Source organism: Prinia subflava, chromosome 13, assembly GCF_021018805.1.
Source record: "Prinia subflava isolate CZ2003 ecotype Zambia chromosome 13, Cam_Psub_1.2, whole genome shotgun sequence".
NCBI classification, from domain to species: domain Eukaryota; kingdom Metazoa; phylum Chordata; class Aves; order Passeriformes; family Cisticolidae; genus Prinia; species Prinia subflava.
The window spans coordinates 3,942,047-3,966,358 of record NC_086259.1 but is presented as its reverse complement, the minus strand read 5'-3'; the positions used below and the strand labels follow the sequence as shown (position 1 = coordinate 3,966,358).

The 24,312-nt window shown below is 40.8% G+C and overlaps 1 protein-coding gene across 2 annotated transcripts in view; it reads right to left on the bottom strand.

Moving 5' to 3' along the window:
• The window catches only part of CDH8 (cadherin 8), a 157,374-nt gene that overhangs the window by 117,860 nt on the left and 15,202 nt on the right, over positions 1 to 24,312 (bottom strand). For both annotated transcript variants that reach the window (XR_010082060.1, XM_063410636.1), the window contains exon 2: positions 23,517 to 23,963. Coding sequence is in view for 1 of the 2 variants with exons in the window: in XM_063410636.1 (XP_063266706.1) it covers positions 23,517 to 23,768 (252 nt within the window). In the remaining variant the exon portion in view is untranslated. The remainder of the gene's footprint in view (positions 1 to 23,516; positions 23,964 to 24,312) is intronic.

The window sequence follows — 24,312 nt, the reverse complement described above, 5'->3', positions numbered from 1 at the left end:
GGTTTTTTTTTTTGCAGTGTGCCTTTTCCCCCCATCATCTGGGGCACTGTGCATAAGGGAACATCCTGGTGCCTCCTCTGAGACCCACCTGAGAATTGTGACGGGGACTGTTCTGCACCACGGGGATGGGGATGAGGGGTTCCTTCCTCAGGGCCACACTGGTGCCAAGCATTGGCACCAGGGCACTTTCCTGGGTGTAATGCCTTGGCTCTCATCGCCCCAGGCTGAGTGCACAAACACCCCAGGGGATCCAACTGCTTATCTTTTCCCAGGGATCAGAATATTGCATTTTCAAAACATAACCTCACCTTATACAGGACAGAATTAAGAGTCAAGTCAAGTTTTCATAAATGGCAAATTCCACACAGAAGTGTGAAAGCTGAGTTTTGGGAAGGGAAAAAAAATATTAGACCTGACATCTCCTTAGTTCTTTAACAGTCTCCTCCTAATAATTTCTTCTGCTTATCTTTCACAGACCCTGTCTTGGCCAAGGGATTTAGGATAACAAGTTTTGATGCACAAACCCAGCCATTCCTGTTCACAGCCCTTTCTGGGATTGCTTTGAATATATTTCAGTAGCAAATGAATTAGGCTGAATTTGCTCTCGCTGTGGAAATCTCCAGCCATAAATTTGACACTCTTTTTGAAGTGATCCATTTGCAATCCATATCAGGCCCATATTTCTGCCCTTTGAAAAAAAAGCAATCAAGAGAGAGGATTCAGCTCTCCTCTGAATGTGCCACGATGTCCAGCTGAAGAACAAACCTATCAAAATTGGAGGTGCTAACAAACCAAAACCCAAGGCAAAAAATAAAATAAAATAAAATAAAATAAAATAAAATAAAATAAAATAAAATAAAATAAAATAAAATAAAATAAAATAAAATAAAATAAAATAAAATAAAATAAAATAAAATGCCATTTTAACCGTGCTGCTCTTGTAGGCTCTGCCATCCTTTCAAAAGCAGAAATACAGTTAGGATATCTCAGTATGCTCTGGAGTTGCGAATTTTTGTCTATCCCTGTGCTGAACAGAAATCTAATGTTATAATTATTCTGACATTCTAAGAATCTCCCCAAATGCCTGTATTGACAAAATTGCTCTTTGATGTTAAATCTCGATTTATAGCAATTTTTTCTTTTTATTTTAAGCAAGGGAGTGGGGAAAGAACTCAATTATATTTGTTCACATGGAAAGAAGATGCTTTTTTTTTTGAAAACTAAAATTAAACTTCAAGAGCTTTGATATGTTTCTCTTTTTTTTGTGCCTCCTTATATTATGAAAACAGAAAAGAATTTTTAATTGATGCATATCTAAACTCCTCCAAGTTCTGTAGTACATATGTTTGAATTAAAATCAGAATTATTTTTGAAAGGCTAAGAAGTGTTACCATAGTTTAGCTCTGTTCAACCAAGCAGTGCCTGTGCTTTGAACTGACAGAAGTCTTTAAGTGCAAAGGCTTAGATAAGCTGATAAAGATGAAACCAGCCACATCTGCAGTTACTTAGATCCAATTCAATTCAATTCAGCCCTATCATACTACAAATCTCAGATATTCTTGCACATTTTACGACAGCACTACTCTGGGGTAGTAAATAATAAGCTTGCACAGATAATGAGACCTCAGACAAAAAGAGAAAACCCAAAGATTATTTCTTCATTCCTGCTTCCTGGCATATAAATTGCTACTGCCACAATAAATTAATTATTGCAAATTAAAAATCAAAGAAAATTTACTGAGTTAATAATTAGGAATTTCCCCTTTAACATTAAGGAAAGAGTTTTCCATTTCCAACATAAAATTAACTAGAACAGCAACATATTTTATACATTGTCATGTTGATATGTTTGTGTAAGATCAAGCACTGTAAATACAGGCAGAAGCAACAGTGGCAGGGACACCTGCCCCTGTCCCAGGCTGCTCCAGCCCCAGTGTCCAGCCTGGCCTTGGGCACTGCCAGGGATCCAGGGGCAGCCACAGCTGCTCTGGGCACCCTGTGCCAGGGCCTGCCACCCTCACTTGTTCCTAATCTCTGATTTAATCCACCCCTTCCATCCATTCACCTAAGTCCTTAATGAAGACATTAAATAACACTGGCCCCACTCCAGCCCCTGAGGAACTTGTCACTTATAACAGTGTGCACTGTTCACTTTCCAGGAAAAAAAACAGATTTTGGGTCCCGTTTCCCCAGCCCTGAATCTGAAGGTCATTGGTATTAAATGCACTGGCCAGGCACCTTCTTTTCAGAGAGCTAAACAGCTCTCTGTGCACAATACCAGAGAAATAATGATAGGAGATATAATAATAGGAAATGCTATATCCCTGCCACCAAGGCTCGAGGGTAATCAGGACAGAAATGAGCCCACACAGGCCCATGGTGGCCAAATCAGTTGAATAAAAGTCTTTGAGCAACGTCTGGCCTAACACACTTGAGCTGCATTTTACCCTCCTTGGACACAAGAGAACAGTAGAAACTCCAGATGTGATCAGCCCCACTGTGCCCTTACCAAAGTCACTGCAAATCCACAGTGCCAGTAACTTTTGTGATGGCTTTTAATTAAAGCAAATGAACAATGAGATTAGCATGTAAATTACCAAAACAACACCATTCAGATAATTCCATGTTGGTTAAGCTTTTTTTTCTATGTGGTCGCCAAAAGCACACAGGTAATTTAGTATTTCAAACTGATTTTGCAAATTGTTTGGATGTTAATGTAAAATTGTTAAGCAAATCATTTCAGGAGAAAACCATTCTGGGATACAGCCACAGGAAGAGGTCGCATGTGCAAAACTAAGCTTTGCCCAATTGATTTCCAATTATAAAATCAGAGTTTGTGGTTAATAGTGCTTCCCTTCAGCCTGAAAAAACAACCTTGCAGCTTGTGCTCCCAACAAAAGCACAGGCAGTGCTCCCCAGTGCATTAGGGACAGGGTGTGTGTCCTGGCACAGGGCAGCACCAGGGAATCACACTGCCTCAATGCCCCACTGATGGGCAGCTGTGATGCAGCAAACTGCTTCTCAGAAGAAAGCTACAGTGATGTCTGTCTGAGGGGAAAAAGAAGCCACAGGCGGCTTCTACAAGGGCTGGATAAATTTAAATGCCCATATTGTGTAATTGCATAATGTTATGTTTGCCTTTGCAGGGAGATACTAGCTAAGAATTTCATATACTTAACCCATTCACTCTTCACCAAGTCTAGACTGCCAAGACTTCTGAGTCTCTTGTCTCGTTTAATCTTTGTATAAAGCTGGACAATTCTCAGGATGAAAAATAAAAACAAATAATGCAGGGTTATACTTATTAAGTGTGCTCAGCATAAGGACATTTTTCTGAGTACATGCAGCACCTTCATCACGGATTAAAGTGGCACAAACATGGGCATTCTTTGTCTGCAGCACAAACAAATCAGGAAAATCTTAATATATGATGTGCAGGAGCATTTGATTCAAAGGTCTGCCTGTCTGGTTTACATTATAGCTTTATTCAGTGTACAGGCATCACATTTTAGAAACTAATGATTCTTTTTCTTGAACTCATAATTTTCTAATGATGAAATACTAATACATTCATAAACATGGCAAATCTTTTTCTTGGGGAATCTAAATCCTGTGTTGTGCTGCATGATTACTCAAATAATAAATCACTGCTCCTCATGACAAGAAGAGAAGAATTGTGATCTATACAACTTGTCATCTCCATCAGTGATGTTTACAAATGAGTGCATTTAATGATTCAGCTCCTAGAAATTTCACCTTGTAATACTCTCTAAAACGTCCTCATCTTCATTATTTTTCTCTCTAAAACTGTAAAAAGAAATCTTTCTATAAAGAAAAGTATTTTCTGGATAAATCACTACTTTCAGATCTGGGCTTGATTTTCTGCTGCATTATTCCACTTGCACACCTATGAGAGTCAGCAGAGATGACATTTTTGGAAGAAGTAGGTTTTTCCTTGCTCTGCTCCAGCCCTTTTATCACCCATTCAAAGCTAAACAAGGTAATCTGGAAAACAGTGCCACGAATCCAGTTCATACATCTGAGCAACAGGTTTTTAATCACATATTGATAGTAGACCAGCTTGCGAGCCAGCAGTCAAATTTTGTGGTGGCATCACCCACAGATGTTTCACAGAAAGTCAGACACGGGGAGTTGTCAACCCACTGTGAATCAATTTATTCATTCTCACCAACTCTCCAGCCAATTTCCTCCTTCAAGGTGCAAATTAGCAATACAGATGTATTCTCTGAAAAGATCTCCAGCTCCAGGTTTTTAAAAGCAAGCTCAGAGCCTGTTGGCTCTCATCCAGGGCAGTATCAGTTTAGCACTGGAGGAATTCTTCTGCAGGGAGCCACATCCCCAACCTTGAGGCAACCTTTAGATACGTGTATTTCTATCAGTTGTTATGCCTCTGCAGACCTGTCTTAAGCCTTCATAGCCACAGTCAAGACCTGGTAAAAGGCTGTTGGGTTTTCAGCCATTTCCACCACAAAAGTAAAGCTCCAAGAATTTGCCAGTGTCTTAAACAATGCTTGACATTGTTAATACTGGGAATCAGAATGTGGAGGAGAGCAACTATCCAGAACTACTGCACAAAGGGGGAGCTTTAGTGATTTCAAGCTATGTAGAACAGTGAGATATCTTTTGTCAATTCAAGATGTATTCCCTCTGCAATGACCTCGAATGGGAGGAAAAAGGAAAGAGGAATCTGAGTCGATAAATTACCCAATAAAGTCATTAAAGGTCTGTGACGAGATGAGATGAGCAGCAACAAAGGATAAACAATGGTGTGTTACATCTATTGCACACAGCTATGGCCTTTGGAGTGGAACTGTGTCCTTGTCATTTGTATTTACTGTGAGAACTTTCACAGATCAACAGAGAAATAAAACACAGAGTGCCAGCATGGGTGAGGCTGGAGAGTCCCCAGGGCTGCTCTGGTGCCACCTCCCTGCTCCAGCAGGGCCACCCCAGAGCACAGGGCACAGCAGAGTGTCCAGAGGGCTCTGCAATATCCCCAGGGAGGAGCCTGCACAGCCCCTGGGCACAATCTGCTCAGGGCTGGCACTGCCAGGGCAGAAGTTGTGCCTCCTGTGCAGGGGCAGCTGCTGGGCTCAGCCCTGCCCGTGGCTCTGGGGCCATTGCTGGGCCTGGAGCAGAGCCTGGGGCTGCTCTGACCCTCCCTGCACACAGGGAGAGACACAGGGACAGACACAGGGACAGACAGGGACAGACAGGGACAGACAGGGACAGACACAGGGACAGACACAGGGACAGACACAGGGACACACAGGGACACAGGGACAGACACAGGGACACACAGGGACTCCCAGGGCTGAAGGCCCCTCTCACTGGGGCTCCTCTCCAGGCTGAGCAGCCCCAGCTCCCTCAGCCTTTCCTGGGCTCGGAGATGCTCCAGTCCAAAGAAACAATAAAAGTCTGTCAGATTCTCTCCCACCCCTACCATTTAAAGATTTTTTTCCCCCTAGCATTGCATGGTGATATTAATAATGGTATAAATCAGTTTGACTGATAGAAAGTAGATTGAATTTACCTGCCTAATTATGCCTCACTTTGGCTTAGCTGTGAGCACTGTGGAGAACAGACAACTAACCCCAGTGGGCTGCTCTGCTGTTCTGCCTTAGCACTTGCAACATTGGCTTCTCTTGATAAAGTATTTCACAGGATCAAAGAAGAAGACTATGTAGGTAAGAATCAGCAATGAAATGTTTTGTTCACAATATACTTGCTACCCTTCTTTATTTAGCTAGAAGAGCTTAGAACAAAATATTTCATTCCTGCTCAGAGATGCTGTAGCATTTGTACTAATATGCATTGTTCTTGTGGTTTTTAAACCCCACAAAGTTTAATCTAAAATAATACTACCCTGGACCCTGAGAAAGTATTTTGTACCTGTCACAATGGCACTGCTGTCTCTTTTTTTTTCATACACACCCCTTCTCCTAATACACAGGTAATAACAATCCATGGCTACATAAACATAAACACCAGAGAATCCATTTTAACCAGGACACATAAAACAAATATACAGAGGTGCAGAGACAAAGCAGTGCCTCACAGATGTAGGGAGCCATACAATTACAGAGTTTACATGTTTATTACTGCCACTGTGTTCTTGACTCACTCTTGCAAACAGCCTCAGGGTGGTGACTCCAGCAGGGCGAGCATCAGCTAAATCCAACAAAAGGAAGAAAAACAATACATACATTTTTCATTTTTCTTATGGCACAAGACTGAGCACTCTACTCTGGGCAAGAGTCCCTCAAGAGTATCAAGAATATGTGCTACAAATGGCTTTAGGGTGCTCGTGAGTGACTGTTTCCTTTCCAGCTACAGAAAACCTTGTAATGGATTCTTCTGTCTCTAGGGGAACTTTTAAAACCGAACCAAAATTTCAGTATTATTTTGCAGAAAGAATGAACTTGTTGCTGTAAACCTAACTGCAGATGCACAGATTTTACTTAAGCTGTGGTTTTAGAACAAAGAAGTCAAAAAATCAGTTTTGAAGGGGTAAGCTTTTACAGAAATTAATAGGGCAGGACATGCAGCTGGCTGACGTATGGCTAATGTGGTGCTTCTCAGAGCTTTTAACACACTTTGCTGATTGTTTGCTCAAGGCATATGGTTTGAACGAGCTGGGCAGTGCACAGTGCAGCTGGCAGACTAGATATCCAAATCTGGCACTAGGTATCAAATTTGCCTGAATTTTATGGTCCAAATTCTGCCATATCCATGGGAATTGGAAGCTTCTTCAGACTGTACTACAGTAGATGTCAGTGCTTCAGATCTTACAGCAGTAATTGCAGCTGACCCATGTGGTAGAGGAATAACCTGAGAAGGGCAAAAGCTTTTTTACAGAGCAAAAAAAATTACAAAAAGCTTTTATTAAACAAACCCAGAATTTCCAAAATGGGCAAGCACCATTTTCTCTAGTGCACAGATTGGGAAACTGTGACAGGTGCTGTTCCAAATACACATTCATTTCAATCAAGCAAAGAATAGGAAGTTTTTGGCAGCTTGTCTTGTTTTCATCATTACCTCCCATAACCCAAACCCAATGGTTTCAGCCTCAGCTCTGATATTCAGGAAGGTCTACAAAACTCTCCAACAGTATCTGAATACGATTTTTGTATTAATTTAATAAATGAAGCATCATTTTTGGACTCTCAGCATAATAAACTCTCATTTGCACTGAGTAGATTCATAAATTCATGCTGTTAAAGCTGTTTTCATCAGAAATGGGCAAACCTCCTGTGGTGCCCATTCATATTCCAGTTCTGAACTGCAGGAGTGTGTTTGCCAGTCACAAGTGCTCAGTTATTATTGCAGAGTTTCCTTTATTGCTGCTTGAAAAGCCAATATAGATACTAAAAGTGACTCTCTCATCTCAGGGTACATACAACTGCATATTTCTGAGGATATATTCACATCTTTTCAGTGAAGTGCATCCCATTTTTATGCCACATGAACCCAGTGTGATGAATTAAGATGAATACTAAGAGGAACAGAGAAGCAGCAAGTTCCCAGCTCCAGACCTGCCTGGCTGTGTCAAAGTCTTGGTAATAAAAGGTTTGTTTGTTGTAATGCAAATGTTCACTGAGCTCCAAAAGAGTTCTAAGAACAACGGATGTCTCAAACAAACAAATACAACAGCACAGAGTCTCCAGTCAGTTCAAATATTAATCTCCTAACTTTAGAAATAAACTAATTTTCTGACCTTCCTATTTCCAACAAAGAAAGTCTCATCCATTTGTGAGGCTGACCAGTATCTTAAATGACAACGAACAGCCAGACAATTAAAGGTAAAAGTAAAGATTAATTGCTTTGAAATCTTCCCTTTTGCTATTCCCACAATCCTTTCTTCCCACTCCCTAAGTTGTCCTAATGATAATACTGAACACGGAGTCAGCACAGATATGCTGCACTTGGACAAATTGAAAGTAAATGGCAAAGGATTTTTTTAAAAAAATTTTATCTCTCTCAAACTTCAGTTTCCTTATCAGCATAAAGCAATGTAGAGAAGGAGAAAAATAAGTATGAGGAGCAAAGGTTTCATGGTCTTAGAACAGAAGTGCTCCACTAAGTTCTTGAACCTTTTGAAGCTGACCCTGTGAGCAAGGAATTGAATGTGCAAAGGACACTGTTTTACAGGACAAAAGGATACAAAACACAATAAAAATGTCACATACACTGAAGTGAAGTTTGTGGAAGCTCATTTCAGTAGCAGGGAGGCACAATGTAGCTGGAAAAGGTGTAAGGTACCATTTCTAGCTCAGCAAATCATGCAGAACTAGTACAAGCTCACCCAGCAGCTCTTCAGAGAGAAGTCACTGCATATGTTCTGACTTGTGCCACCCCTCTGACTTCCTTGCCGTGGCCTTTGCACTGGCTGCACTCTGAGGGGGGCTTATCATTATTTCAAATTTGTATTTTAAAAACTGAACACATTATCCAGCCCTAAGAGTTGACAAAATGTGCAAATACACATTCTTATATCTGCAAGGTCTGACTTACAGACAGGCTCAAAGCACGTGCAAGCTTCACAAGAAACACTGACTAATGTTAAGCCCAGCTACATATAAAATAGTCTGAGGTGTAGTTCAAAGAATGTTGAGAGGAAATAAGGAGTGTTAGAGGTCATCTCACCTACAAAGAAGAAGCGCCATCAGAGGAAGACAAAATTTGATTTCCTAAGCAACACCCAGGTCATTTAGCTGTTGGGTCCAGCTGAGGTCAGCTCTGTAACACCAATCTGGACATTGGCAGATGCCTTCTGAGAGTCACAGATAATTCCATCCACCAGCAGCCTCAGCAGCTCTGCCTGAATTCTCTCTAGTTCTGAAACAGCAAAATGCCTTTTTCCAGGCTGGAAAAGAGCTGCCAGCCATCACTTGGTACAAATGTGAGCCTTCCACACCACCAGGGTGTAAAACCAGCCACACCCTCTCACAGAGAGACTCATGACAGAGCTCCACAGCCAGGAAACGTGCTGACCATGTCCTCACCCAGCATTTTACCCATATAATTAAGCAGGTATTTGAAATTCCTCTCCCCAGGACAGCAGCTCCCACCCTTTTCAATTCCCTAGTTCCACCCTTTCTCTTTATCCCTTCATTCTGCCCATAATGTTCAATTCTTTTGAGCAGAGGTAAGAACTTTCAGAACAGAGCCATCTCAGACTGCTGGGAGCCCTTGGAAGAAGGTCCTTGCTCTCCTGGAGATGGAACACTGGCCTGAGCTACGACTCAGGAGAGGGTCAAAATCAAAGTTGTGTTACACGTGCCTTCTACCTACACTGAAATTCCAGACAGAGACAGGGGATCTGAGCTTGTTCCATCAGCAAATAAACCCAGCAGATTATCAAAACTGTTACCAAGTCACCTCATCTCCACTGCTGTTTTAACTCAGGCTAAAAATATAGCTTCTGTATTGAAGGCTTTTGCTCTTTCTTGGGGTTTTTTTATTTCTTTTTTATACTTAAAAAGCCAATTACTGAATATCCCATTTTTACCAATGTTTTCACAGTAAATTAAGGCAATAATTAACAAAAAACTCACTAAGCATATTATCTTAGAATTTGAGTGTTATAACTGGAAAAATTCAGTGGATATTTTCATAGTAATGCAAAATAGAAAAATCTTGACCCAAGCACATAAAAAAACAAATTCTGACCTCAATTATCAGACTTCACATAGGACAGCCATGGAATAAAGTAGCTAGCTGAAAGTGGAATTTAAAATCATCCAAAAGCTAATCTTGAAGAATGAGCGTAATCACACCATAAAATTCAGAATTACCAACAGCTACATTTAAATATGTAACTAAAGTCAAGCCAAACTTATACGCTAGACTAGGGAAAAAAAAAAAAAAAAAGCCACCGAAAACCCACATACACACCCCAAAAAATCTTCCCTGAGCCATCTAGAGTCTTCTTTAGCTTAAGCACAGTGAACAGGGCAGCTATCTTGCTGGGTTATCCACTACACTACAGAATGGTGAATAATTTACAGCTGGGGACTCAAATGCTCTCTCAGTATCATCTTTCCCTGGGTTCTGTACTCACCAGAGCCCTTGATACTGAAATGAGTGAGAATAGAAATGCGAATGTTCAATTCCACCACAAACATGGGGGCTGAAAGGTTTCAGTGTAGGTCCAGCACAGATTAAAGTGTCTGCCCAGCCTGAAACCAGTCTTCAGCTTTGTGTCTGCAGTCCCTTAGGGCTCCCTTGTCTCCCCTTCAGCATGATTTATGTCAGAAAGTTTGGAATAAATTAACTGTTCTGCTGGGTATTGCAACTGAGAGGCATCCAAAGACATGCTGATTTCTTTCTTTATTTCCCTCCCCCTCGCATTTATTTTGCTCAACAAAGTAAGATAAAACCTGCATCAAGATGTGGTTTGGAGTTCTAAGTGGGCAAAAATAGAACTATTTAGAAAGGCTGTAAACTCCTGGTATAAGCCAGTGTTTAAATAATGTATTAGACATATCTATATATACACAAAGACACAACACATGCACTTAGACTAATATACTGTGTGTGTTTATATGTTCCCTTGCAGTTCTGTATTAATCAAATGGAATATTCTGTAGTAGAAATACAGTACTAATAACTCAAAACAGCACTCCTGTTCAAGTTGCCTTGTACAAGCTTATTTGAGTTCTAATTGTGTGCTGAAATTCCCCTTTAATGCCTCGGTCTATTTGAAGGTTAGCTTTTGGTCCCATGGAGATAAAGGAAAATGTGCCAACATTTGAGAGATTTGATTACCTGTATAAAATTATGCTTGCTCATTTTTCCTTGGCAAGATACTCTTGGGGAAAGTTATATTAAAGAGAGAATAGAAATAGTGTACATCCAAAGAAAATATTTTCCAATTATGCTTCACAAGATGCAGAAAGTATTACTTGTTATGGAGGATTATGAATGAGATAATTACTGAGAACCTAATGTACCTAAAGCTACAATAAAGGACACAGAAAATCATTAATAAGTGGTTATTGACTGTTCTTCCTCCTCCTTGTAATAAAAGGCCAGAACAGCAGCAAGGACAAACCTTTCCCCAGTTTGGCTGTGACAGGTTATACACAACAATATCTTTTCTACTTACATGGCCCATCATTAATGCCTATAAGTGAAACCATAGCAGCTTTGATTTAGCACACAAAACACTTTATGCCTCTCCAAACAGCCTTAACAAGAAATGTTTCATATGAAGAGTCAATTGAAAACAGTGGAGATTTAGAATGAGGATGAACATTTCCCTCTTTTAAATGATTTCATTGCATGCATTCCTAATGAGCAATCTGCACTTCCAAAGAATCCAGACCAGTGTTCTGTTGGTGAGGCACAGAATGACAAAACACTTTTAAGGATTAAAGGATGTCTCATTACCCCTTTTTGATACTCTGATGAAATAAATGATAACCCAATTATTTCTGAGAAGCCCAGCAAAGAATGTTTGAGCTCCCACGTTCAGGATTTCAATACAGGTGTGATCAATAGGGGAGATTATAAAATAAAGGATTTCTGAGTGGCTGCAAATCTTTTCTTATTGAAAAATAGAACATGGTACCACGTTCAAATTACCTTCAGTGCATTCTCTTTTTTTTCCTCTTTCCCTTTCAGCTCCCAATCCTGCTGCATTGAGGCACAGACACTAGAGAAAAGTTCAGCAGCATTTCTAAAAGAATGGGACAGGTCACAAACATTACAGAGGTCAATCCACATGGACTGCAGTGCCTGAAGGAAGCTCACAAGAAAGATGGAGAGAGACTATTTACAGGAGCCTGGAGAGACAGGACAAGGGAAAATTACTTCAAACTGATGGATTTAGGTTTAGATTGCATATTAGGGAAACATTTACTCCCTGGCAGGGTGAGCAGGCCCTGGCACAGGGTGCCCAGAGCAGCTGTGGCTGCCCCTGGATCCCTGGCAGTGCCCAAGGCCAGGCTGGACACTGGGGCTGGAGCAGCCTGGGACAGGGGGAGGTGTCCCTGCCATGGCTGGAGTGAGGCTGGATGGGCTTTAAGGTTCCTTCCAATCCAAATAATTCTATGAAACTTCACCCTGGACTGATCTCCCAGCGTGGGCAGCAGGGGAGGGAATTCTGCCCCTCTGCCCTCAGGTGAGACCCCACCTGCAGAGCTGGGCCAGCCCTGGGCCAGCCCAGCAAGGACCTGGAGCTGCTGCAGAGAGCCCAGAGGAGGCTCCAGCATGAGCAGAGGGCTGGAGCAGCTCTGCTGGGAGGAAAGGCTGGCACAGCTGGCATTGCTCACCTGCACAGGAGAAGCTTTGGGGGGAGCTCAGGGTGGCCACTCTACCTGACAAGGAAGCCACTCATGTGCTGAGGTTTTCTTGTGCTCCTACAGTTCCTGGCAGAAAGAGGAACAGTTTTCCTAATGAAACCCCTGCCCTACTGTTATTGTGGTGCCCCTAAACAGAAATGCCTTCAATATTCCCTTACACACCCACCAACCCGCTCATACATGACACACACACACCATTTTTCATCTCAGTGCTCTTTGTTTCACCTCCATGGCCCCACCAGACCCTGCATAAACTGCATTTTAGACTTTACATTAAATACATTATGATGGACTGGATGCCCAGTGAAACTGGAAAACGCTTCTGCCACATCTGCCTGGTTTAGAGTTGGAAAAGTGTCTCCTGTCTTACCCAGTTATTGAACAAGGACTTACAGGTGCAATCCTGATTCTGAATGGATGTTGTCTGTGGGATAAACACTGCCTCAGCCATGCTGTGGTTTTTCTCACTCTCTAAGTATAAAACACATGCATTTCATCTCCCATTCAAACACTGCAATGAACCTGCTGTCTCAGAGGTGACCTCCAGCCTGACAGAACAAAGTTTTGCTTTACTATCCATCAGTCTGTCCCTCACAGAGAATTGCCTGCTATGGGATTTGTGCGGAATGCATTCGATTTAGATAGAAAAATGTAGTGAAAAATTCCCTTCAAACTCCAAATACTTGGTTTTGCATACAGACTGCTCAGCTCCATGCAGTCCTTGGCTTATCAGTGATAGGCAGGAACAAGCAGGTGGTCTTTGGGAATGGCAGAATTTAGATCAATTACAAAATAATTATTTAGTGGAATGATCACTGCCATTGCCTTCTGCACAAAAAAGATGCTTAATGTTGCCTGACAGTTTTGTGTTGTCCATTTTCTTTCTTTTTGGTTTTTTTTGAGCTATGATAACTCCACTGGGCCAACATATTGGAGTATACACATAGTTCCTATGATATCTCATTTCAGTTATTAATAATTACATATCTCATTTAGACAGCAACAGCTTTGAGGCAGGAATTGTCTCCTGCTCAACAAAATGGATCAAAATTTTAGCCAAGGCATCTTGATATAAATGGCAGCATTAACAGTTTTCACATTTACTGCTACTCGGTGCACCAGTCCTCATTTGCTGTAGCTGAGGGTGCTTTGAGGATATAATATTTAAAGGAAGTGCCCAAGAAACAATTTTACATTGAGATTTCTTTCAAAAACCCCACAGTTTAAATATCAATTTGGTCTTACAGACCAAGTAAAATCCTGGTATATGATTTAAATGATTAAAGGAGCTTTCATTTGCTCATAAGAAAACTCACTAAAAAGCCCTTGTACATTTAGAGCACCTGCTCTCAGTTCATTTGGGATACCCAACAGCATAATCAAGATCCATTAATTTGCAGAAATAAATGAACAAGTTGGAAATATTGTGCTGGCATTAAGTCTTGTTTCAGATGATTTTATGTGAAGAAAGAAGCACAAGCGTTTTCCCTTTGCCTCTGGACGTATTTTCTTGTCAGTATGGCAGGACAACACCAGGAATGGCAAAGTGTGCTAGTGGTCTACGTGAAATGCTTCAGACTGCATAATAATTAGAGAACAGGTGGCCTGAAAAACAGGCAATTTAAAATTAAAAAAAAAGAAAAAGAAAAAGGAAAGAGGAGTGAAAAGGGAATAACAAGATAGCAAGGATGCTAGCAATTCCATTTAGAAACCCTATCCTGTAAAAATACAGCAGATTTTTAATAAGCTCTCAGAGGTGAGCACCACGAGATTCCGATTTTGCATCATGCTTTAATGCACAGGTTCATGCCGCACCAATTCTGCTGCTGATTATCCCACACTAATTGAAAAATACAGTGGTTTTGCCTGTTTGCTTTAAACTCCTGACTGTTCAGGTTGTCACAGATCCTGGTGATGCCTGTGGCACGGTGAGCTCAGCGAGCAGCAGGATGAGGAGCCTGGTTTGGCTCAGCTCCCCCTGTGCTGCACATCTGGATGCTCACACCAGCCCTGCCCAGACTGAAGCCCCCTGTTCTCCCTGCAGCGGTGCCCCTATAGCACACACACACTTCCCTCGGCCAGGGAAAGCAGAATTAGCTAATGAGGCTTCTGGATTGGAACCAGCAGAGGATGGGCCCCCTGAACCGCTGTGAAATCCCTTCTGCTGCGTGCCCGCAGCGCTGCTGCTCGCCTCCAGTGATGCTGTGCCAGCCAGCCTTTTATTCCAGACATTCCCAGGCTGCAGCAAAGCCCAGCTTTGCCTCTGCTCACCAGGGGCTGGCTGGGAAGCAGTTACAGACCCCGGAGCAAGGGAAGGGATGTCTTCTGAGGCTCCTAATGATTCCTGTGGTTAATTCAGGAACGCCACTGACAGTCTCCAGGGAGAGCTACACTTACTTTTGCTTAGCTGCTGGCATGACTGCTGTAAAATAAAGGCTTTAAAAGAAATTCTTGCAGGGGAATTTCTTACACTGAGAGGGAGTCCTCAGGAAAAAGGAAACTTGTAAAGTACTCTGTAGCACTACAGGTGTTCCTCAGGGATCACCGAGAGGCTACTCAAACATTAATATTTGCCTAAATATCTTTAGGAAAATTATCTGCATTTATTTTACAATTCTACATACCTTGCACATTCCTTGCAAGTAATAGTTACCTTTAAACACCGCCTAAAATATTTACTGCAGCAAATTATTTCTGTAATTAAACTGACACCGTAAATTGCCCAACATCAACATCCCTGAGTTGTCAAAAAAAAAACCAAAACCAAAAGCTAAACATCAAACAAAAGACCCTCAGCTGTGAATTCTTTGGTTCTGTTGAATGACACATACTGTGGCTTCCTTCTGCTTCTTTGACTTTACCAGAATAGGAAGAAAACCCAAATTTTAAAATAGAATTTTCAAGACACAAAATTTATGCAAACTCATTCTCATTATTTTGACCTGAAAACTTGTTTTCCTTGTAATTCTTGTGATTGTATAATTATTACATCCTAAAAATGCAGTGCTGCCCAGCAGCTACAAAGCCTTTCTCAGGTGAGCTCAGTTCTCGAGGTATCACCCACTTCAGCTCCACAGCTCTTACTGGAGCCTGCAGCCACCACAGGAATTGCTCCCAAAGCTTTTCTGATTTTAATACAAAATTAAGGGGTTTGTTGCACAAATCCATGGTAAATTGAGGAATATCCTATCAGGACCTGAGAACAATAAAACTTCCCTTTCACTTTACTTGTTGAAAGACACATCCTGGCACTTTTGGGAAATCACAGCTACCTGGGAGCTCATGGACGGATGGGAAATACGCTCGTCAAGTTCAGCAAGGACAAACTTCCAGCAAAAAACTCCCCTCACAATTGGCACTAATTGGTAGTTAAATTGACAACTGGAACTGAAGCATCCTGACAGCACGAGGGGTGGGCCCTACAGGTAGAAATTGAAAACCATTTACTGAAGCAATGTTGGAAAGACTGAACAATCATAGGGCAGCTCAGAAAATCACGGGGAAGGCTCAACTCAATTTTTCACAGTGTCACTTCAGCATTTTGCATGCATACTTGGAAAACATTTCACTGAGAGGAAGACAAAGTTTTCAGATCAATGTATTGAAAAGCACACAAGCTTCTAATGCTTTACAAACAAAATGCTCAATATTAGCTACTCTTTTTTCAGAATATCAAAATTTTTTGTGGCTCTAGAAAAACATAACCAAGAAATTTAGGAGAATAATGCTAAAGCAACATATACCGTTCCTTTTTATTTAAAAATGAAATTTAAAAAAAATCATTTCCAAACAAAATAACAATTAAAAAAAAAATCGAAAACAAACAAACAAAAAAACTGGACAACTTTTAAGTTCTTCTTCACATCACAGACATTTTCCTACTCCATGAAAGAAAATACAGGCAGCTGAGGAGGTGCCTGGTGTTTTGCAGTTTGACCCTTTAAGATGCTGGATTCATAAGTAACTGATAAAATGCCTCTTTGAAGTTATTACCAGTGCTGTTCTATAGCTGATGTTCAAGGGGTTTAAGTTGTGTCTCTGCTTAAACTGTGGTTATATCATGCCCCAGGCTGCAGATGAAGGAGTTGAAAGTGTTCAACTTTATTCAGCAATACTCCCAGAATATACAGAAATGAGATTTTTCAGGGTCTGGAGATATGCCTTGTTTCTTAAATCTTGGAGAAATCAGTAAAATATTTTTTACACTGTAGTAGAAAATGTAGACACTGTTGGGTCAGTCAAACTATTCTTGCTTGAATTTATGCTTTATATTTAAATTTCTTCTTGGAACTTGTTCTCAGTTAAAAAAGAAACAAATGAAAGTTGTGCAGGTTCAGGGATATTTTTTTAAATCCCAATACTTTTATCATACTTCTATAAAATGTTGTCTGCTATATTTATTGTCTTTGCAGTAACATTTAATTATGGAGAGATTTTCTTAGCTAGTTATCCTCCTGCTTACTAAGCTGATTAAGACTGCAAACTGGAGCATTCTGTGCAGTACACAGTCACCTCTTCCATTTCAAGCACACAAAAGGCAGGGGGAATTAGTATTTTTCATAAAGAATACAGTAGCAAAATAATTGATACATTTCAGCTTCTGGGAATTTATTAAACTTAAGCAGGAAAATTAGCGTATAATTATGGTTGCAAAACAACAACAAATATCTAAGGCTCAGAAGGCAGTGTTGACTTTGCAGCATTTCAGACACTGAATATTTTATTGCATGCATTTCAATCATAGAAAAACATACAAGTGTGTATTAGGAAGAAAAAGGGCAGAATCTATTTAATATGGTGTTGTGACTGCTGTTCTGTGAAAACTTTTACAAAGCATTAATGTAGGACTATAGTCTGTGACACTTCTGCTAGGATTTTGCTACTCCTACGTGTCACAAGGATTTTTTTCACTCAGGGAAACATCGTGTAATTCATCCCTCAAAATATTGTCAGCCTCAGTTATGTACATTTCTGGTTTGCATCACTTGGGTACAACAGCATTTCCAGGCAGCCATCATAATCACAAGCTCAGGGCAGGAATGAAAAGCAAAACGTGAGGAAGGAACTTGTTTAATTAAAACCTTATTTATTTCACCCGTTTGCATGATTCAAGCTTCAACAGAACCGGTCATGATTTTAAGCAAGTAACATTTTACCATTTCCTGGTGAAGACAGAAAATGCATGTTGGTGAAGAAATCAAGGATTGCATAGAGCATGGATAATGGAGAACATACAGCTCCAAGCTATTTGTAAGGGCTCTCTGCATTTCCAGGTTGGGGTTTTGCAGTAGCTCAGCCTGAGGCACTTGACTGTGAAAACAGGATGCCTCTCCACTGCTCCTCCCACAGGAAAATTGTTTATCCTCTACAGGCCTGAACCCAAGCCCCAAACATCAAGGGGAAAAAAAATCTCTGTTGCTCCAAACAGCCGAAGTTGCCCAGCTCCCTCATCCCATAAGCCACACAAGAAAATCTGCATTTAACGGAGCGAAAAGACACAATCCACGTAATTCAGAAGCAGTCACAGATGGAAAATGCCTCCCTGAGCTCACCACAGTAGGAGCTGCTCTGGCCACGCTGATTCTGAGCCTCCCCAACACAGCTTCACTGCTTTCCTCCCATCCAGGGTCTTCAGAGCTCCTTCTCCAGAGCCTGGACCAGGCACAGAGGTGCCCCAGGGCTGCTCCTCCCTGCCACGCCGCTGCCCAAATCTCTCCTCGCAGACAAACCAGGCAACACATTCCCTGGGGACTGGAAACTGGGAAATCCAAAAAGCCTGGAGGAAGCATTGCCTGGGAGCGGTGTGACACAGACAGCACCAGCCTGAGGGACTGCTGGTGGATTTTTGTGTCTGGACCTAAATTTGGATTCATTTATTGATAAGCCAGAGAACATAAACACAAACAAACAACTTTTGTGGCCTTCATTCCCTCTTTCGTTCTCTCCACGCTTTGTGAAGTTTATCAAAGACAAACAAGTGCCAGATTCTGTACCATGGATGGAGCACCCTGGATGCAGAGACAGGCTGGAACAAGAGGCTGGAGAGATGACACAGGAAGGGTGCCAGGGAATGGGCACAGCCCCGAGGCTGCCCGAGCTCCAGGAGCCTTTGGGCAGCGCTGCCAGGGGGGCACAGGGGGGATTGTTGGGGGTCTGGGTCATTGGATGATCCTTGTGGATCTCTTTGTTATAAATACATATTATATAATTGGCTTTTCGCAAATATTAAAATGAATACTATATATGTTACATTGGAAAGTTGTACTGTATTAATGTAGTTTATTTTAGTAATGTGATAAATACAGTTTTTAGGCTATAGTGTAATATTAAAACAGAAACTGTGTGATGTAAAATGCTTTTTGTAACTAGCTCAAGAAATGAAGACAATTAAAAAATTCTTCACATCATCCTATCTGGATAGAGATAATAGCAGCAGACCAAAATCCCCAAAAAGAAGAATTTATTGCCTCCATTATCATGGAATTTGAAACTTTGTGGAGCCACAGAAACATGATTTACAGGATGGAATGATGGGGGAGAAAAGCTGAAATTAAGCAGAGACACTCAAAGTCAAAAGGAATGTTTGAATCACGTATAAGATTTATGAATATGCAATAGCTTATTGTTTCTAAGGGAAGAGCCTTTGTTAGCAAGGGGTGTCTTGTGATAGAATGCCAGGCACTCAGATGATTGTCAATTTTGGGGTTTTTTCTGTCTCTTATTGTCTTATTTTTATAATTAAACTTTTAAAATTTTAACAAAAGTGAACCATGTTTTTCACACCTTCTACCTGAGGACATTCTATGATTCTCATTACAAACAACTGCTCTGACATTAACTACCCCAGATTTTTGCTTAAAAACCTCTATTAAAGCAGGTCCTAACCCATTTAAAGCATCAGGAACAACACATGTTCCATAAAACAGGAGCTGCAGTACCCCAAACACAGCCTCCTGATGCTTTTTCACTTTATTACCTGTGTCATTGTGAATTCGGAGGCTGTCTCCTGTGGAAGAACAGTGGCATTTGCTACAGCCCAGATTTCACAGCACATCTGCCGTGGTGCTGGGAGTGCATGCAGAGGAGAGGGAGAAAATGCAGCACTGTACAGCAAGTGCAAGTTCCACCTAACTAATCAAGTCCACAGGGACAGCATGCAGTGTCACAAGACATATCACTCCACACTTGAATGAGGTTGTCAGCCACGGGGAGGCTGCAAACTGCTGACAGGATGGGGAGGCTTCTAAAGAAGCTTTGCAAAGTACATACCTGCTTCTGGGGGTGAAAGAAAAAAAGAAATGAAGCACAAAAGGGTATTTGCAAATCTGTCGCTCAGTATTCTGTTGCTGGGAATAAACCCAAATTCATTTGAGGTGTGCTGCACGAACACAAAAAAGATTACTCTGCAGGTTTCTCAAAATGCACATTTTTATATGTGCAGATCAAAATAATATGGGACTGATAGGAATAAGGTGATATAAAGCTATTGGAGAATGTCCAAAGGAGGGACACAGAGCATGAAGCTGTGCCAGGGGAGTTAAAGGTTGGAGATCAGGGACAGGTTCTGCTTCCCCAGAGGTGCTGGCACTGCCCAGGGAATGGGCACAGCCTGAGGCTGCCCGAGCTCCAGGAGCCTTTGGGCAGCGCTGCCAGGGGTGCACAGGGGGGATTGTTGGGGGTCTGGGCTGGATGATCCTTGGGGATCCCTTCCAACACAGGATCTTCTGTTCCATGATCCTGTGAAAATACCATGTGGCAAAATAAATGCAATATGAATATAGCCAAAAAAAGTAAAAGAAAAACTAGAATATTTGTGGCATTTTATAGAGAAATCTCATAAATTCAGAAAGCACTTCTTTATAGATGTGTGAGCTCAAGTACAGTTGTTCATTTTGAGCTTGATCCTACCAAACATGACAAAAATTGTCATTAAAAGTGCATATTGCTCAAATTCATTCTATGAGTTTCACGAATGAAAGCAAAAGATTTGCTACGGTCCTTTACTTGAGCCATTGAAGAAAGACACCACACTTTAAAAGGTGTTCACATTAATTCCTTCTATTAGTCTCACCCCAGATTACTTCATTTATTACAGCAAATACACTAGGAATGTATTTATTACTCTATATCCATGCAGAACGTCAATGAAGAAGCACCTTTGAAGTGTGTGCAGTTGCATTGCAACACTTAAAACTCTGCAGAAGAGTCTTTATGTCTGGAAGCTGTTTCCCCTGGAAAAACTGAGCAGTTTAATAAAAGATACTACAGATCTCTGTAGTCCTGTCTTGCTAAATTTCTCTGCATTTCACAAACTTTGGTGTGAGATCCTGTAACCAACAGGAGGAACTGCATTCAGGCTTTTATTTACAAAATAATGTGTTCCTGTTTGTATCCTATAAAATTAATTGCGGTTTCAGTTTTATTTTGCTGATATATTCTATCCATTAGGACCAAATGCTTCTACTCAGTGCCTTTCCACCCACTAACACAAACCATTATTTAAGTATCAGTCCTGTTCTAAGAATTTCTTAGGAGTTGAATTTTCAGTAGGTTTTAAAGGTACATCTGAGAACATACAACAAATTCTGCTTGTGTGTGTATTGTTTCTGTTTGTGCAAAACTTATTTTTCTATTTATTCTCCAAAGCACCTAATTAAATGTTTGTACAAAACATACATGACTATGAAAAGCACCAGCTACTGGACAACAGTGTAGAGGCAAAAAATTGTGGCAAAGATCTACATCATTAGATTTGCTTCTAGAATGTTTTCTTTGAAGCAATTAACCACCAAATAGAACATTTGTTTGAAAATTATACTAGAACCTTCAACATGTAAAAAGCACATGGCAAGCAATACTTGACAAAAGCACATTTATATCCAGAAAATGCAGCAAAAATGGGGCAGACATTTGATATCACTCTCTCCACAGTGTTAAGCCTCTCTGCACTAATTTACTCTATCCTGTTTTACTGAGTGTCCTTCATTCAAAGTCTGGCAAAAATGGAAAAAAGAAGATCCAGGTAAGTCTTTGGGCAGAAAAAACAGTCAATAAAGTTCCAGATCGAAGGAGATACCCCAGGTGTGCAAATACTTTGGCAGGGGAAAAACTCAAAAGGCTGGAGCAAGAGTGTAAGTGGAAAAGCCAGGAGGAGGAACCAGGTAAGTGCAAATCTACTGCAAGCTCTGAACAGGAGGTTATTTTTAAATTGCAGTGGATAAGAAACCAAGGAGGGTGACAGAGGACAAACCACAGCCCAGGTTCAGGGAAAAGGAAAGCATTTTGCTTGTGACATCCTGTACACCCTTAAGTTTTGGGAAGGATTGCCAAGAAGTATAATTGAGGGAGCCTCTGCCTCCCATTCAGGAAGGAGGAGGAGCAGCTCTGAAAGCTCTGGAGCCCCTCTGCTCCCACTGACTGCACCCCAGCCTGAAAGCACTCTCACTACTCACAAGCCTCAGGAAAGAAAAATAAGTCAGAAATATGGAGTATTTTTCCGAAGAGAGAGAAAAAATAGAGAGTAGAATTCCAAAAATATTCGAAGTCATTTTAATGAATAAACCAAAAATTTCTTTCTCACTATGGGAACAAACTTTGCTTCTTGCTCATTTCCGTCTCTAACATGCAGTGTTTTAATTATGCAGCAGTCTCAACAAATAGATTGTCACAGCATTTTAGCTAATTCTATTTAAAATGCCAGCAGAAGATGGGATAATGTCTTCCTTGGTTTGGCTTAGTTTAACCTACCCACTTCTATTCACCAATGACTCAAACAATTCAGGATATTATAACCACCAAAAAAAAACCCCTTACAATAGTAGAAATATTTAGACCCGGGTATACCCTGAAAATCAAAATACCACAAAGTACAAACCCAGGATTCTCCCCAGCTACTCAAAATAATTTTAAAAGCTCTACTAAAATATTCCAGGAAGAATGGGTTGAATAAAACATTTTAAGATGTGAAATATGCACACTGCTGTCTCTGTGAAATTGAGATACGTTACTAACCCCAGAGAAACAAACGAGAACAGATACCAAATACCTGACAGAAATGTAAATTGACACAGCACCAAAAGTCACTGGATAAAAAGCTCGTTACACCTTCTGACCCAGAGTCTCTCCTGGAAAGTGGCTACACTAGGCAAGATTTGGGAATGCACTTGATCTGTGTTCTCTTCAATAACAGGTAGAGCTATTGACAGTCCCTATATTGTACTATATGCTATATTCATTTATCCATAGAAATTCCAAGATTACCATGAAATTAACTGTTATCCATAATTTTGTCTAGATTTTTTTTTACTCAACTCCAGCAGCCAGCTAGTAGGACAATAATGCACTTGGTTGTTCAGAAAGATTTGAGCTTTAGTGATAAACAATTAAAGTATTTATACCTGCTCACTACCAAGCACGCATTTATGAACAGTTCATTCTCTTCTAAGAATAATTCTAAGGATAATTCATCCCTGATGGATACAGATGGCTCATACAAGTGCAAGGCTGATTCACTGACTGGAGGTAACACACTGAGCTACAGAATAAACTAATGCATGGCAACAAGCAAAGCTTTAGGGCAGCAGAAAAGCTGGCACACTGAAAGATATGACAATTTGCCCTGTGTTATTTTCCTAACTTTGGAAGTAAATTACAAAATCCATGGCAATAATGTTAATCCATATGTGTGCATAGACCCCCACATAAACTAGGACCTCATAATTTGCTGTGCACGCTGCAGTTTCCTTTTTGCTTCTTGTTTTTTAAAAATCCTGAGAGCATAAACAACTTGATTCATCAGGCTAGAGATAGAACATGACCTATAGGTGTAACAACCTTTTGGAACGCACAGGAACACATTGCAAAGAGCTGCTTTGGTAAAAATATTCAGCTGACAGAGGTGAGGAGTGGTGACTAATGCTACAAAAGGAAGGATGTGAACACACTCGTGGGTTTTTTTGACAAATGGAATATGTGTGTTTTTGTTGGAAGTAGCAGGTTAGCTAACTAGGAAACCATGTCCTTACAGTCAGGTACATTTAAAGCACAAATCTATATTAGATATTAGAGAACCATTCTGGAACCACAAAGCACCTCAGTCTGCAATTCCTTGGAGGAGTCTGAATGACTGAAGACCTCCTCATATCATTCATTTATACATTCAGAGAAAAAACCCAAATCTTGCCTTACCCGGCCAACTAGGATTGGTTCAGGTCCAGAAAATTCTTCCAATACAAACATTTGATTCCAAACCCAGCCTCTCTTGGAACGGTGCAAAACTCTCAGTTCTTCATTTAGCCTCTTTAGTCCTGTACTGGATCCACTTGGTAGTACTTGAGATTGATTCATTGGAGCCATATAAATGGAAGGAAGGACAGTAATCCATAATATTATTAATGGAGTCCATGTATCCATGAGCATTTCCGTGAGTCTTTCTGGCATTGTACCTCAGGCTAGGCAAATCACCACAGAAATGAAATTATTATTTTGCTTTCCTCCAGACTGTAGCAATCCAATTCATCACGCAGTACAGAACATTTACTTACAGCTCCTCCATGTGTTTACAGCACAGTCAATGTAAAAATAGCTTAGATGATAAAAACATGATCCATTGAGTTTTCCAGTCATTAAAGATTCCTGGTAGGGAAAAGAAAAAAAGAAAGTTCAAACCAGTGACTAAAGAGCTTAGGAAAGAATTCTGAAATCTTATTTACTTTTACATCATAAATAAGCCATGTTGGGTTTTAAATTTGTAGTTCATAATATTATTGCATAGTTAAATTGATTCTGTGTATTCTTTCAATGCCTGAAACACAGAGAGAAGACCCAGAGGAATGATTACACATACTTAGGACAATTTTTAGGCCTAAGGATTGGATGGGGCTGGCAGCAGTCTGGTCCAGTGGAAGGTGTCCCTGCCCAAGGCAGGGAGGTGAAAGTGGAGGGTCCCAAAGGTCCCTCCCAGCCCAGAGCAATTCTGGGATCT